The 16,739-nt window shown below is 44.6% G+C and overlaps 2 protein-coding genes and 1 long non-coding RNA gene across 7 annotated transcripts in view; 2 read left to right on the forward strand and 1 right to left on the reverse strand.

Moving 5' to 3' along the window:
* The first annotated feature begins 2,095 nt into the window (after positions 1-2,095).
* Positions 2,096-5,572, forward strand: LOC143522613 (voltage-gated potassium channel regulatory subunit KCNF1-like). Its single transcript, XM_077016324.1, has one exon. It carries the CDS (start codon positions 2,524-2,526, stop codon positions 3,976-3,978), a length of 1,455 nt encoding a protein of 484 aa, XP_076872439.1. The 5' UTR covers positions 2,096-2,523; the 3' UTR covers positions 3,979-5,572.
* An 8,182-nt stretch (positions 5,573-13,754) lies between these two features.
* On the forward strand, positions 13,755-14,444 carry LOC143522618 (uncharacterized). The gene is made up of 3 exons (XR_013133076.1): positions 13,755-13,851; positions 13,935-14,116; positions 14,282-14,444. It is a non-coding gene; the product is annotated as an uncharacterized LOC143522618 (long non-coding RNA).
* Positions 14,445-15,188: 744 nt separating this feature from the next.
* The window catches only part of LOC143522616 (rho-associated protein kinase 2-like), a 30,718-nt gene continuing 29,167 nt past the window's right edge, over positions 15,189-16,739 (reverse strand). For all 5 annotated transcript variants that reach the window (XM_077016329.1, XM_077016332.1, XM_077016331.1 and 2 more), the window contains one exon: positions 15,189-16,467. Coding sequence is in view for 1 of the 5 variants with exons in the window: in XM_077016331.1 (XP_076872446.1) it covers positions 16,464-16,467 (4 nt within the window). In the remaining 4 variants the exon portion in view is untranslated. The remainder of the gene's footprint in view (positions 16,468-16,739) is intronic.

Here is a 16,739-nt window from a genome sequence, read left to right on the forward strand (position 1 = left end):
GTCAAGTCAAGTCAAATTTATTTATATAGCGCTTTTCACAACACATGTTGTCACAAAGCAGCTTTACAATCGTATGGGTCCAGATCCCTAAAGAGCAAGCCAAAGGTGACAGTGGCAAGGAAAAACTTCCTATGACCTATGACTCTACTGTACTCTACTACACTCTACTCCATTCTTCTCTACTGTACTATACTCTACTCTATTGTACTCCACTGTACTCAACTATATTCTACTCCACTGTACTGTACTCTATTCTACTCCACTGTACTCTACTATACTCTATTCTCCCGCACTGGACTCTACTATACTATACTCTATTCTACTCCACTGTACTCTACTATACTCTATTCTACTCCACTGTACTCTACTCTACTGTACTCCACTGCACTCTACTATACCCCGCTCTACTGTACTTTACTATACTCCACTGTACTCCACTATACTCTACTGCACTGTACTCTACTATACTATACTCTATTCTACTCTACTGTACTCTGCTGTATTCTACTGCATTGTACTCTACTATACTCTATTCTACTCTACTGTACTCTATTCTACTGCACTGTACTCTACTATACTCTACTGTACTCTAGTCAAGTCAAGTCAAATTTATATATATAGCACTTTTCACAACACATGTTGTCACAAAGCAGCTTTACAATCGTATGGGTGCAGATCCCTAAAGAGCAAGCCAAAGGCGACAGTGGCAAGGAAAAACTCCCTATGACCTATGACTCTACTGTACTCTACTATACTCTGTACTGCAGTACTCTATTCTATTCCACTCTTCTACTGTACTCTACTCTGCTGTACTCTACTGTACTCCATTCTACTGTACTCTACTATGTAATACACTGCATTCTCACATTTATTTGACTATATCATAAATATGGCAGAGATAGAGTTGGTGTGTGTGTGTGTGTGTGTGTGTGTGTGTGTGTGTGTGTGTGGCACAAAGGTAGAAGTTTAGAAGTAGACAAAACAGACTTCTATCTGTCTTTACTATTTGTCTGTCTGTGTTTTCTACATGTCTGCCTGTATTTACTATTTGTTTGTTTCTACTATTTGTATTGTGTTTACTATTTGTGTATGTTTACATTTTATTTTTGTTTATGTATCTCTCCAGGGTCATCTCAAAAAGCAAATCTCAAGAGTTCCTGCATCAGTTCAAAGGGTGTGTGTGTGTGTCTGTGTGTGTGTGTGCGCATGCATGTGTGTGCGCGTGTGTGTGTGTGTGTGTGTGTGTGTGTGTGTGTGTGTGTGTGTGTGTATGAGCTTGTGAGCGAGTGTGTGCACGTGTTTGTCTGAATGTAAAATATGTTGCCTGCATTAGTCTCACATTGCATCTCCTGATAGGTCAGTGCTATAAAGAAGATCCTACCAATGAGGTGATGACGTTTGCCCCTGGGCTTGAAGAGTTAAAATTAACTTTCATTTATCTTTTAAATGTTTAAAATAAAAAGTTAGCTTGTTTCATTGTTGTATTGTCATCAAATACAATACAAGAATGTAATTAAAATGTTAATATATATAAATACTTCACCATCTAAAAATATTAGTTGAAGGTCGAAATGAAGCCATAGAATTTTACTTTAAGAACAATTTTACCAGTGTGCAATTCCCGCTGTCTGTCCATAGGGGGAGCCATTTCCACATGCAATCGCACATTGTGCCATGTGCGTAATTGCGCACAGATTGGGTTAAGTTCATGGCAGACGGCACTAATACTCGTTTAATATTAGTGCTGTTCGCTGTTATTCCCATTTGTGAATTATGGGAGGGACATTTAGTTTAAATGCTAAATCACTGAACTTTTGGGGGGGGGGGGGGGAGTGGGGACACGTCGGTGAACTGCTCAGATGTTAGACACTAAACATTGAATTGGCAAAATTAAACTTGTCTGTGTAACTGAATGTAATTCCGACGTTAATTTTTAAACCTTGAAATTGTACATCTACGGTATATGTAAACCTGATGTAAGCTGTCGGGTCTCAAAACTTGAATTACTCAACATTGTCGCTGTCTGTCGCTGTCGATCTAACTTTCTTTCACCCCCTCCCCCGACACCCTCCCCACACACACACAAACACACTGACATGTTGATCTCTTCGTCACATCACACATTACCTCACACTGCTCTTTCATTTTCTGCCTCTTGGACCTTCTGACTGGTGCTGGAGACGCACAGAACCGCGAAAGGCTGGCGGAGACACTCGGGACCGGGACCTGCGACGGACTGGCGGAGACACTCGGGACCGGGACCTGCGACGGGCTGGCGGAGACACTCGGGACCGGGACCTGCGACGTTAAGACAGCTGACCTCCATCTCTTCATTAAACTGCTGTAGCCGAACGCGTTATCATCATGGTCCCCCACCAGGGGAAGGATATACTTATATCATCGCTTATTTCTACCACAGATTTTATTTATTAAACGCTTGCACGCACCATACTGTGACTCCAGACGCGCATAAGTTACGTGATCAAGATTTTTTAAAATACTTTTTTGTGTACACCAGCTATAATGTGGGAGACACCGAGGACACGTTACGCCGACTGTAACGGATCGGAGGCAAGTGAGGACACGGAGATGGTGGTAAACGTAGGCGGTGTCAAACAAGTTGTGTGCGTTGACTTGTTGCACCGTTACCCCGACACGCGCTTGGCCCAGCTGGCCGCGCGCTCGGCGGACGATGCCAGTGACCTGTGGGAGCTGTGTGACGACTATGACGCGAGAGAAGGTGAATTTTACTTCGACAGAGACCCGGATGTTTTCAAATGCATCATAGACTTGTATTACTACGGAGAAGTGCACATGAAGAAAGGGATTTGCCCCATGTGCTTTAAGAAGGAAATGGAGTTCTGGGGAGTTGATGTGGACTTCCTCGACGAATGTTGTAAAGGTGGTTTGAATGAAGTGGAGGAGGAACTGGCACAAATAGCTGAGAAAGTGCGCACGATTCTGCACAACGATGAGGGAACCGCGTCAGCCAGCATGGGCAAACGCTGCCAGATGTTCCTGTGGAAACTCATGGAGAAGCCAGAGTCCTCCTATCTGGCACGTGCGATGGCGATTCTGTCGTTCCTCTTCATCCTGCTATCCTCCGTGGTCATGTGTGTGAGCACCATTCCTGAGCTGCATGTTTACGACGACGGGGGCCACGAGATGGAGAATCCAACCCTGGAGTACATCGAGATGGTGTGCATCGTCTGGTTCACAGCAGAGTACGTGCTGCGTCTGGCTTCAGCACCCAACAAGGTGCGTTTTGCCTTCTCCTTCATGAACATGGTGGACTTCCTCACCATCATGCCCTTCTACGTGGTGTTGGTTCTGACGCACCTGGGCACGGCCGTGACGGAGCTGGCCAGCGTGCAGCAGGGCGTCCAGGCGCTACGGGTCATGCGTGTAGCACGCATCTTCAAGCTTGCGCGCCACTCCTCGGGTCTCCAGACGTTGACGTACGCTCTGAAGAGCAGCCTGAAGGAGCTTGGTCTTCTGCTCATGTACATGGGAATGGGCATCTTCCTCTTCTCAGCTCTGGGCTACGCCCTGGAGCAGAGCCACCCGGACACCCTGTTCACCAGCATCCCACAGTCCTTCTGGTGGGCCATCATCACCATGACCACGGTGGGCTACGGCGACGTCTACCCCAGGACCACCCTGGGCAGGTGCAACGCTGCCGTCAGCTTCCTGTGTGGGATCATCGCCATAGCGCTGCCCATCCATCCCATCATCAACAACTTTGTGATCTTCTACAGCAAACAGCGCGTGCTCGACGTCGCCGCCAAGCACGAGATCGAACTACTGGCGCTGCGCTCGAAAGAAGCTGGGGCGGAGCAACGGCAGGCCAGGCAGCCGATTGGCCCTGCTGCCTCGTTGTGGGGCGGAGCCAGTCGGGTTCCACAGAACGATATCTCCATGCCACAGCTCCAGGACGGGGGGCGAGGCCCACCCATTCAGATATGCAACCATAACTAACGTAGAGCAATATTCCAGACCATTGAATGTTGGCATGGAGCTATATTAGAATTATAGTACTGTATTTATGGCTTGTCATTTCCATCTGTGTTTGGACCACAGAGTATTCTAGGCAAGTTACATATTATTTTCTTTACATTACTTTAATTAAAGCTTATAGCTACAGCTGTATTTGTTTGAAAATTTGACAATAATGTTTGTTTTCTTAATTAATTCTTCAATATAGTCTTCTCTGACAAAGTAATTAATTAATATGTAAAAAAAAAAACAATGTAAACCTTTTCTTTCATGACCCCAAACATTTAGACAACTTTTCACATAATTCCAGTCAAAAAAGTTGTCTTGCTCTGACCTATTACACAGTTCCCAAGAAGATTTTGTAGAACATTCTGAGAACATTCTAATGTGTGAATACTACAGTGTGAATACTACTGCGTGAATACTACAGTGTGAATACTGCAGCGCAAATATTACAGCGTGAATACTAAAGTGTGAATACTACAGTGTGAATACTACAGTGTGAATACTGCAGCGCAAATATTACAGCGTGAATACTAAAGTGTGAATACTACAGTGTGAATACTGCAGTGTGAATACTACAGCGTGAATACTACAGTGTGAATACTACTTCGTGAATACTAAAGTGTGAATGCTACTTCATGAACACTACATGGTGAATACTACAGTGTGAATGCTACAGTGTAAAGACTACAGTGTGAAGACTACAGTGTGAATAGCACAGCGTGAATACTAAAGTATGAATACTACAGTGTGAATACTACAGTGCAATATTGCTACAGTTCTATGCCGTGTCCTTTTATTGCATTTATATGCTTCTTCAAATTCTGTTTCCAAATTTTGCCATTGTGTGATTTGTTTGTAAGAATTTGCAGAAAAGACTTCAGATTAAAACACTAAACTCATATTCCAGATGAGTGACAGAACTAAACAAAATTAACTGTCTTTACCAGCTAGTGTGTATGTTTGTGTAGTGTCTGTATGACATAAATTGGTACCATTGACTCCTTAGGGAAAGAGTCATTTATTGGCTGTTTAACCTTTTGACCTGTGGATAATTCACGAGTTCATGTCCTCTAAGGCAGACGTGAGCAGCTCCTGTCCTGAGGGACCAGAGTTCAGTGCATTTATGTGTTTTCCCTGCTCAAACCCACCTGCTTCAACCCATCAGTTCTTTACCAACATAAGTGGGTGAGCGGTGGACTCACTAAAACTGTGCTGGACTCTGTTTCAGTGTCAAGAACAATAACTGTCCTATATTAGCATGTGCTAAAGTTTGAATTAAACTCAGCAGGTATTAAATATACTAATAATGTAAATGAAGTCTGTCAGACTCATGAGATTTGAAATATTGCTGTTCACTATAAATTAAAGTTTATTTCTCTGTATATCTTGCACATTCCAGCAAAGCTCTTTGACTAAATACGTTTCTGCACAGACGTTTACGAGCATCTGAGATGTGTGACGTGCGTGTGCAGTTTGAAGAGAGGTTCAGGTTTGCAGCAGTGCTCTGAGCATCCGTCTTTCAGACTGTGTCAGACAACAGGGGGACAAGGAGTTGGACGTGTGTGCTAAAAGCCTGATGGAGAGTAACTGTGTGTGTGTGTGTGTGTGTGTGTGTGTGTGTGTGTGTGTGTGTGTGTGTGTGTGTGTGTGTGTGTGTGTGTGTGTTGGAAGGCTAGAGTGGTCTTCTTTGTGCTGGTTAGTGTGTACTGACGGCTGCAGACCCAGATATGGTGTAGATGTGACATGTGGGTGGACAGATGAGACGTCATTGCTAATAGCAGCAATCAGTAAGCCCAGTTAGCATATTCCCTTCACACACACACACACACACACACACACACACACACACACACACACACACACACACACACACACACAAACACTGCTGGATTTAATTATTCTTTAAGACATTTGAAAATACGCTTTCTTGCTCATATAGTTACATTTTGGTCCACTGAACTGTGATCCAGGCACAGAGCCACATTTTCACATTTTCCTTCTCTATAAACTCAGGGCATTTCTCTTTATCCTGGATAATTTCGAAGAAACAAGATATGTATATATATATATGTTATGGTTGTGTGCTATGTGTTTTACGTGCCTCCTTAAGAGGTTTTAAGCTAACATGGGTATGATAATCAAACAACATTAACACTGATGACCATCACAGTTTTAAATAGCAATAATATAACTAATTTAACACATGCTCGCCCGTGTTTATAAAATTGCAGGTGTCAATCATTTGCATGTCAAAATAAGGTTCTATCCATATGTGAACTGTGTAGTGCAGACGGCCGCTCTGGGATAACTGAAATATTCAAACCTAATGACCGCGTTAAAATATGCAGATACATCTGAATGCACGACGAGACAATGGCGGCTGTTATAATTTAGATCAGAGAGTCGGCGGATAATGACGGGGTGTATGAAGCCGTCTCCTTCCACACGGAGAGAGCCAGCTCCAACACAGAGAATGTCGGTAATCTACAGCCTGATTGCAGAGTTTGATATTAAAAATTATGACAGAGAGAGAGAGAGAGAGAGAGAGAGAGAGAGAGAGAGAGAAAATTACGACAGAGAGAGAGAGAGAGAGAGAGAATGGTAGTCGTGTGTTCTTTTCTCTAAAAACTAGATTTTTTTCTTTCTCTTTTCTTCTGTTAAAGCGACTGACTAATTCTGCGATTAAGTTTGGGAGAACAATAATAATGTCCATCAAGACCGACCTTTACCAACTTCCAAGAGACCAAAATATGAAAAATATGTTAAAAAAAAAACAACTTTCCTCTCCTTCTCTCTGTGATGCAGGTATATATTCATTAATAAGGTGCACCAGCCTTTCCCTCTAAACAACGATTATTTATTTGTCCTTCTTTATTCCCAGATTAATATCAATGTTTTCTTTAGTTTAGTGAATTATAGACAAGAAAAGCTTAGTTTACGTCCTTTATCCCGCGTTTATATGCACGCTGCAGACGCTGGATGACAGGCCTACGTGTAGCTTGACCTTTTTGTAAAGGACTGTCAACGCTCCAAAAATCAATTTTTTGTGGTTTGTGGTGAGTGAGTTATGAAGAAAGAAACGCTATAAACGAAGAGAGAAACGCTATGAACGAAGAGAAGACTGTTGGCATGGACTAATGCACACACGGCTCTGTGCCATGTCTTTCCTTCCGCAGTGAAGCAAACTGACCCGCGTCGTCCACCTAAACAAGGACGCTGACGAGTCGGTGGAAGGAATCTTAATAACTCACACCCTCCCCGCTGGTCAGACCAGCAAATCGTGTAATCTGTCACAGCCACTGCTGGTAACTGAACATTTCAGCACTTAAAAGCTTGAGAGACAAGGACCTGGTGTCATCCGGGTCCAGTGGGACATAAAGCAGAGTGAATGAAAGTGGCGATTGACTTTTCATTCAGTAAGGTCATTTTTGCACAAGGTCCTGGACTATAAAAGTGTGTAAGTGGTGCTCTTTAATCACGCCGTGAAACTGGCCCCTCCCTCTCGAAAGCAATTTGAGTTTGCTCTTAGGGATGGTGTTATATTCAGTAAAAAGTATATTCACATCGCTGTGCGGGGAAGCTGTTTATTGCTGCAGTTTTATATTGAATATTGCAACTTTCTCCACACTGGATAAATCAGGAAATGTTTAATTAAGTAAACTGGCCATGAATGACCGAGTAAATTGTCCCTAAGTGACAGAGTGCAGAAAGAGAGCAGATCTCAGGGGACGAGAGAGAGCAGACATGTACCTTTAATCTTCCTCCATGTGGAAGCATCGTCTGGAGTACAGAGAAGACCATCATCATCCTCCCCTCAGCCTCAGGATTCGGAGGACAGACCCAGAAGATGTTTCTGCTCCTCTATCATCCTGCAGTGATAAAGAGGCACTCTACCCCTGTGCACTCTGCTCCTGCGCACTCTAGCCCTGTCCCAGCTCTTCATTCTCCTCCTGGACGTGTAATCCTGACTTCAGCCCCAGATCTCCCTCTGTTCCTGCTCCTCCAGTAGTGTCACAAACCGACTCATCCTGGCCTGCTGATCCTGTTGGCCACTCAACACAGCACATTAAGGGGACGAGAACTACCACATTTACCCCCCTAGCATTGTGCTTCCCATCAGTCCAGGGCCACATAGCTGTGTTTTTGTTTCTGTTTTGTGTCTCCATCCTATCTCATGGTTTGTTAACCCCACCCTTAATTCTTCTCTTATTTCCTCTAATTATTATAATTATTATTATTTATTTATACCTCGAGAAATCGCTCCATTAAACATCTACACTAGCGTACTGCTTCAACTCTCAGCATTACAAGGTACCTACTGTATAGTCACACACAGCCTACTGTGTCTGAGAGCTAGTGCAATAAACAAATACCAGATCCATACTGACTACATGAAAAGCACAGCATCTCCCAAAATATTGGTGAGCTTATTGCCAGAACGCCTAAGACAGTGTTTGACAGGTGTAGAGGGAGGTTGTTTGCATTGTTTAACCTGTACCTCAGGGTGTCTCCAGTGAAATCAACCCTACCCAGCTTTCCCATAAAGACTATTGATGTTCCCATAAAGCAGTCAGCTGGTCACAGAGCAGTGGGCAGATAACAAGGGGGAGGACACACAATTCAGATGGTGTTCTTATGCCATATATACACCAAAACACACACACACACACACACACACACACACACACACACAGACATACACACACAGAAAGTGAGAAAGCACAGTTTGATCATTTGATCATGTCCAAAGCTTTTCCATCTAGAGGTCATAAGGTTTAGTTTCTGTTATGTGCTATTCCATCTGGTGATGGCACTGGTGAGTACGACCAGCAAAGATGCACCCTACACTCAATCAACACTGAAACACCCCTAAACTCACTCAACCCTTAAACACCCCTACAATCGCTCAAACCTTAAACACCCCTAAAGTCAATCAACACTGAAACACCCCTAAACTCACTCAGCCCTTAAACACCCCTACAATCACTCAAACCTTAAACACCCCTACACTCAATCAACACTGAAACACCCCTACAATCACTCAAACCTTAAACACCCCTAAAGTCAATCAACACTGAAACACCCCTAAAGTCAATCAACACTGAAACACCCCTAAACTCACTCAACCCTTAAACACCCCTACAATCACTCAAACCTTAAACACCCCTACACTCAATCAACACTGAAACACCCCTACAATCACTCAAACCTTAAACACCCCTAAAGTCAATCAACACTGAAACACCCCTAAACTCAATCAACACTGAAACACCCCTAAACTCACTCAACCCTTAAACACCCCTACAATCGCTCAAACCTTAAACACCCCTACACTCAATCAACACTGAAACACCCCTAAACTCACTCAGCCCTTAAACACCCCTAAAGTCAATCAACCCTGAAACACCCCTACACTCAATCAACACTGAAACACCCCTAAACTCACAACTCTTAAATACCCCTACAATCACTCAATCCTTAAACACCCCTACAATCACTGAATCCTTATACACCCCTAAAGTCAATCAACCCTGAAACATCCCTACGCTCACTCAACCCCGAAACACACCTACACTCACTCAATCCTGAAACACCCCTAAAGTCACTTAACCCCAAAACACCCCTAAACTCACAATCATGAAATACCCATACACTCGCAACCCTGAAACACCCTTAAACAGTATCAAATGGTTGTGATTTATGGACTTACACTGTTAGGCAGTGTTGGGTATCAGCCTGTACAATGTCTTCTTTCCTAGGTAGCTTTTACAAAACATTAACACCAATATCCATGTGAATCTTGTCCACCCTCCATTAAACACAGAGGAGGAATCGTGCTCGTTAGTTCATTAGTCTGTTCATGTCATACATTCAAATGTAATCTGACACATTCTTATTTGCCTTTTTGTGGCCTGTCAGAACACATGAGATAAAACCAGCATTTCAGATCTGGATCTCCTGGCTCTGTCAGGAGGGGAGTCACTGGAATTATACCACACCCCCACCTGCATGTCTCCACCTCAATTATACCACACCTCCACCTGAGTGTCTCCACCTGCGTATCTCCACCTCAGTTATACCACACCCCCACCTGCGTGTCTCCACCTGCGTATCTCCACCCCACCTGCTTGTCTCCACCTGCGTATCTCCACCACCACCTGCGTGTCTCCACCCCCACCTGCGTATCTCCACCTGCGTGTATCCACCTCAATATCTCCACCTGCATATCTCCACCCCACCTGTGTATCTCCACCCCCCACCTGCATATCTCCACCTGAGTGTCTCCACCACCACCTGAGTGTCTCCACCTGAGTGTCTCCACCTGCCTATCTCCACCCCAACCTGCGGATCTCCATCTGCGTGTCTCCACCTCAATATCTCCACCCCCATCTGCATATCTCCACCTGAGTGTCTCCACCTGCATATCTCCACCCCCACCTGAGTGTCTCCACCCCACCTGCGTATCTCCACCTCAATATCTCCACCTGAGTGTCTCCACCTGTCTCCACCCCACCTGCGTATCTCCACCTTAGTGTCTCCAGCCCCCACCTGAGTGTCTCCACCCCCACTTGCGTATCTCCACCTGAGTGTCCCCACCCCCACCTGAGTGTTGTCCACACCCCACCTGAATATCTCCACCCTCAAAGGTCAGAAGACCAAGAGTGGTAAGAGTGGTTAACGTGTTTTAATGGCATAATCTCAGCCACATTCTCTCAGTACCTCTAACTACATATGTGCTAACTACGTATGCGCTAACTCTCCACCCGCCACTTGCATATCTCCACCTGAGTGTTTCCACCCCAGTATCTCCACCCCCCACCTGAGTGTTGTCCACAACCCACCTGAATATCTCCACCTTCAACGCTACATTAGCCTCCACTCTCAAAGACCAGTACATGATGCTACATGAGCCTCCACCCTCAAAAGGTCAGAAGACCAGAGTGGTTAACGTGTTTTAATGGCATAATCTCAGCCACATTCTCTCAGTACCTCTAACTACGTATGTGCTAACCACGCATGTGCTAACCAATGTCTGACTGGCTCCGAAAACACAAGACTGGGAAATATCCACGGCGGATGAGGCAAACATAAGAATAAAAAAAATTTATTAACAGTTATACTAACTTGTACTCAGGGGCGTATAGCAGCAAATTCTGGGCCTTGTACACTCTCAATGTCAGTGGGCCCCTATAAGTGCCAGAAATTGAGATACATGAGCAAAATGGGCCCCTCTCCCTACTCGGGCCCTGGGTAGTCAGGTCCACTTTTCCCCCCCACTACCATGCCCATGCTTATACTACACAAAAATCACAATACCTGTAACTGTTTGGGCTAAGCAGGTGGGACGCATATGCAGATTTTAAGTGTTTTAATATAAATGACTAACACAAAAATGAAAAAATGGAGCATGAATCACAAAAGTCATTAACAAAAACCAGTACTCACGACTTACAATAACCAACAACACTAGAGACCAAACACAGGACTTAAATACACTAACTAATCAAGGAACCCAACAAGACACACCTGAAAGCAATAACGAGGGGCGGAGAACAAGGCAGGGGTGTGAAGACAGAGACTGTGGATTTCAACTAGGGATTTCAAAATAAAAGACACTCAAACACAGAGAACAAAACAAAAGCCATGCCTGACAGGGGGGAGGCGGGGCCACGTGACAATACCATTATATGATTGTTAGGTGGATGTAAAATAACCATCACCAACATGTGAAAAATGTGAGTTTTAATAATGTGAATTGTTAATAAGGTGAGATATTAAGTTACAGTCATGTTTGACTTGGGTATTCAGAAATTAGTGATGTTAGCATGGTATGCTGTGGCTAGTCTGCTCTACATATGTGTGTTAGAGTAAGAGGTATGCAGTGTGTGGGTGTGTGTTAGCCTGTGTGTAGGTGTGTGTTAGCCTGTGTGTAGGTGTGTGTTAGGCTGTGTATTGCTGCTAGAATCACTGCGAATTCAGGTCTCTGATTAACTTCATTAGCATATAATAAAAAGGACACACTAATTAGAATTTGCTATAATGTCTTTAACTCTAACATTAAAGTCAGCGTTGGATGAAGGGACATTTTAATGCATATGAATGTGTGAAAGGTCTAGATACTGAGGTTTGGAAGGGCTAGTTGTGGTGTTAATGATCTCATTAGTAACTCACAGTGGGAAGATGGTGTCTGTCATTAGAACTCTGTCCTGAACTCCTGCCACTGTTTAGTTAAGGGATTGACCAATGCACAGTCTGTGTGTGTGTGTGTGTGTGTGTGAGATTAAGAGAGTTCCTAGGACACCAAAAGAAGAGAAATCAGATTTCAGGAATTGAAAGATGGAGCACAGGAGTGTTCTGATAGGCAGGAGTCCATGTGCCCCCCTACATCCCTGACAGCTCTCAGAACAAGGTTTAATTTTCATAAGTAACCTTGTCAAGAGAACTGCCTGCTTTAAAAGAGCTGTAAATCTCTCTCTCTCTCTCTCTCTCTCTCTCTCTCTCTCTCTCTCTCTCTCTCTCTCTCTCTCCCTCTCCCTCTCCCTCTCCCTCTCACACAAACACACACACACATCCTTCACACGAATCCTTCATTCATTCGAGAACAGACGTTTCTGAGCCTGTAGACTTACCATAGCAACAAACAAGCTAACGTCGGCTGTGAGGTTTTTTCTCACCCGTCATAATACACCTGTCATTAATAAAAAACTAATGTACATGCAATGTAATAGCAGTTATTTGTACATGCAGGAGGACATCAAAAATCCTCAATGACAATCAGTAAAGATCTAGCGCCCCCTATTGATACTTTTATAAAAGGAAAATCTCGCTTCCATAAATAACTGAAGGTGCAGGCGGTGATCAGCACGTCTCAAAAGCACTGCGTTCAGTTCTTCAGTCCTTGTGTTACAGTGAACCACCATCTTCTCTCAATGTTGTGAATGTTCTCGCTAAAGTGCCTCATGCAGTAGTGTATACGTTTCTCCAGACTCATTAAAGATGGCCACAGAGTTTTTGCTCAACATTCTCAACCTGAGCACCCTGTTAATTTGTATGATAATTAAGCTCCCGCAAATCGCGTTATTAACCCGGACCAGGTCGTCTACAGGTATCAGTCTGGAGACGCTCCTCCTGGAACTATCAGGGTTACTATCTTCCTGCATGCCGTTTTGTAACACTTGACTGGGTGTCAAACGTGTGCGGTCTCTTCTGTGCGCTTCGGAACCCCTGCCGTGACAAACGGACCCCATTAGGGCCCAGTAACGCCGGGTTATCCAGCTATGCGCTGTGGAAGATGCACTTCGTGAAAACAGGTCGCTTCGTTTCCAACGTGAGTCGTGCTGGCCGCACGTTCAGGTGCGTTAATGCGGGTAGTTCCTGTGGACTTCTGGGTCCAGTGTGTTCACAAGAAGCAGAAAGCAGTACATTAATTCATTGAATTAAAAATCAGTTAATTGGCGATGTGCAATTAAATGTCTCGGCAGACGTTTTGGAATTATACATATCTCAATTATACCAATTATGCAATTATTTTTAATTGTAAGTTGCTGTAACTGATTTTGAAGCAGCCCATTTGTGTAATTACCCCTTATTCGTTTTGCTCGTGGTGGGGGGGGGGGGGGGGGGGGGGGTGAAGGGGCAGGAAGCACATTCTTCACAGCCTCAGTATAGCCGTGCAGCTGTTCTCTGGGATTCAAAAGGTCAAATGGAACTTTTATTTTCGAGCAGGCACGAGAGCGTGCGCGCGCGTGCACGGTCAGGGTGCGCGCGCATTCTTTGTTGGTGGATGTAATGCTTGTACGTTTTTGATCTCAGTACTCACAGAAACGTCTGAGTGTCTCGTTTTTGCAGGTATGTTGTGTTTGCCACATATGAGATGTATCATGAATGTCCTCTATCTGCCTACCTGGAGTATCCTGTTCTTATTGCCCAAGGTAACCCTGACTTTGGGTCACTGGATGTGTTTGCTGGTTAGCATTATGGCAAGTGTTGTGTAAGTAAGACTCGGGAGAAGAATCACACTCTGAAGCCATCGTGTCTCTTCCAGACGTTTGTCCTCTCTCTTGATCCTTCACTCCCGTGGAAACCTAAGACAGAGTCTCATTTACAGCGTCATGTATCCTCTTGACCAATCAGAAGTGTTTTGAACACATCGCTGTCCAATCCCACGACACTCATTTAAATCAGATAATTTGTTAAGAAACCAAAATGACTTCGCGATAATCACAATGGTTGCGTGGTTTGCGTTTAATAAGAAGTGTTGGCTTTAACTAAAGCTCAGCTTTATCGGGGCATCAAAACTTCTCACCATCAAGGCCTGGACCATTGATTTGGCAATGGTGAGTGTTAACCATAGTGTTGCTGTAAGTATATACAGTCTGAGGTGCTTACCTGGACCAAAGAGTCATGACAACACTCAACGGCTGGGTCCTGGCCACTGTCATCTTCTACAAATGCAACGTTGACAAGCTCAGATAAGCCTTCAGGCTGCCATGGCGACAAGGTGAACGAAGACCTTCCACTCCAGTCCTGACCGAGACCGACCAACCCAACTCGTGAGCCGGCCCGGCGTGCAGGACATCCCCAGGCACCCGTACGCTCTGGTACCAGCGGCTCCACTCTTAACACATTACCTCAGACAGGGTGGTGTTCTCCACCAGCTCTAAAGTGGAATACTCACCAATCTCCAAAAATTACATTCTTACAACTACGAATGTCAGACATTCATGGGTCCAACATTTAAAAACAAAATGCACTCACGTCTGATCTTCAATAGACCTCATTATGCTCATTATGAGTTACTGTTTGGATGAATTTGGTGGTATTAGACCAGGTTTTAATTTTTTGTTATACTTGCAGTCTTAAAGGAATGGTTCAAGGAAAATGTAATTTTCAAAGGTCTTCTGCATTTTTCAACATGTGGCTGACCTGCTGTCCACAATTAGCATTTCTCTGTTAGCTGCAGTGTCACTGTGATGCTAACAGGGTAACGAGTAACCACAGATAATGGCCACCAGTACCATCGTCCTGCTGGGAGTTTTATGTACTTTCTTTAATACAAGGTATTTAAACAATATAATTTTTCCTGCATCTAGCTCTATTATTCTATAGATCTTGTGCAGCTATGATTTTTAAAAAGTGCGTGAAAATAATTAATAAAATATATAATAAATGATATAAATAAGTAATAACAATAATATAATAACATTTATTTATTTCCAGCTCTTGATAGTTTTAGAAAAGAAAAATACTTCTGGAGCCAATATTTTGTCAGTGAGTAATGTCTTGTCATTTCTAATGCATCAATCATGGAGAAACAGCAAACTGGAGCAGAGCTGAATGTTCTACTTTGTATTTGTAGGTGTACTTGCATATTATACTTACATATTAGCAATGCATGAAATAAATGTGCAGTGAACTGCATTCTTTGAAACAAGCTGCAACATGTCCTACAATAAGGCGTATTTACCATTTACCATTTATCATTTCCTTCAAATACAAATACAAAATTCCATACGTGTCTCTTTCTGAAGCGTTTCTCATTAAATATTACTTGGTATTCAGCAAGCGAACAATGTGCTGTTTGTAATTAAAGGTCTTGGTGTTGGTCTTGTAGGAATATTTGAGCGTACGTATTTATACTGCCAAGAGATGCCTTGAGTATCTCTGTACAGACCATAACCAGACATACAAAATTACACCATCCACTTACGCACACACACAAATCACAAGCACCCACATAGCCAGACTAAACAGTGTATTAATACTTTTCGAACACTTTCACATTGACATCTCTGGGAACGTTTCATGGCAGACTGAAAGTCAAGCCTGGATTTGAAAAAAAGGCACGTTACTCTTCAGGTTAACCAGGCGCGTGGGCGGGACTGTGGGGTGTGGGCGGGAGTGTGGGGTGTGGGCGGGACTGTGGGGTGTGGGCGGGAGTGTGGGGTGTGGGCGGGACTGTGGGGTGTGGGCGGGAGTGTGGGCGGGACTGTGGGGTGTGGGCGGGAGTGTGGGCGGGAGTGTGGGCGGGAGTGTGGGGTGTGGGCGGGAGTGTGGGGTGTGGGCGGGAGTGTGTGGGCGGGAGTGTGGGGTGTGGGCGGGAGTGTGGGGCGTGGGCGGGAGTGTGGGGTGTGGGCGGGAGTGTGTGGGCGGGAGTGTGGGGTGTGGGCGGGAGTGTGGGGCGTGGGCGGGAGTGTGGGCGGGACTGTGGGGTGTGGGCAGGAGTGTGGGGCGTGGGCGGGAGTGTGTGGGCGGGACTGTAGCACGTGGGCGGTGCTAAAACGTTACGCTGCAGGCTCTTCCATGCCCCTGTTCTTGGAGAGCTCCTCTTGGTCTTTCGCCCAGACGTGTGGCATTCTCGCCTGTAGTGTCTGATCTTCTGCGAGTTTGTTGAGCAGGGCCGTCTGATCCAGCGTCTGATCCAGTGTCTGATCCAGCGTCTGATCCAGCTTCGGTCAGAGTCAACTGCAAGAGCAGAAGATGGAGGACATACTGAAGATGAAACCTTCACTAGCACACGACGTGCTGTGCCGTTCAGAAGAGGAAAACCATGAGTCACGTATCAAACGCGTCAAACAGCCTGGTGTCCTGTCTGCAGGACACTAACAGGACAAGTTAAGAGGGGTCACCAGTATCCAGTCGCCATGACACACCGTTATGTTCACTACGGAAACCCATCCAAGTCTACCGAGTATTAGTACTTCAAAACCACACACAGATGCATCAATGTTGATGTG

Source organism: Brachyhypopomus gauderio, chromosome 9, assembly GCF_052324685.1.
Source record: "Brachyhypopomus gauderio isolate BG-103 chromosome 9, BGAUD_0.2, whole genome shotgun sequence".
NCBI classification, from domain to species: Eukaryota; Metazoa; Chordata; class Actinopteri; order Gymnotiformes; family Hypopomidae; genus Brachyhypopomus; species Brachyhypopomus gauderio.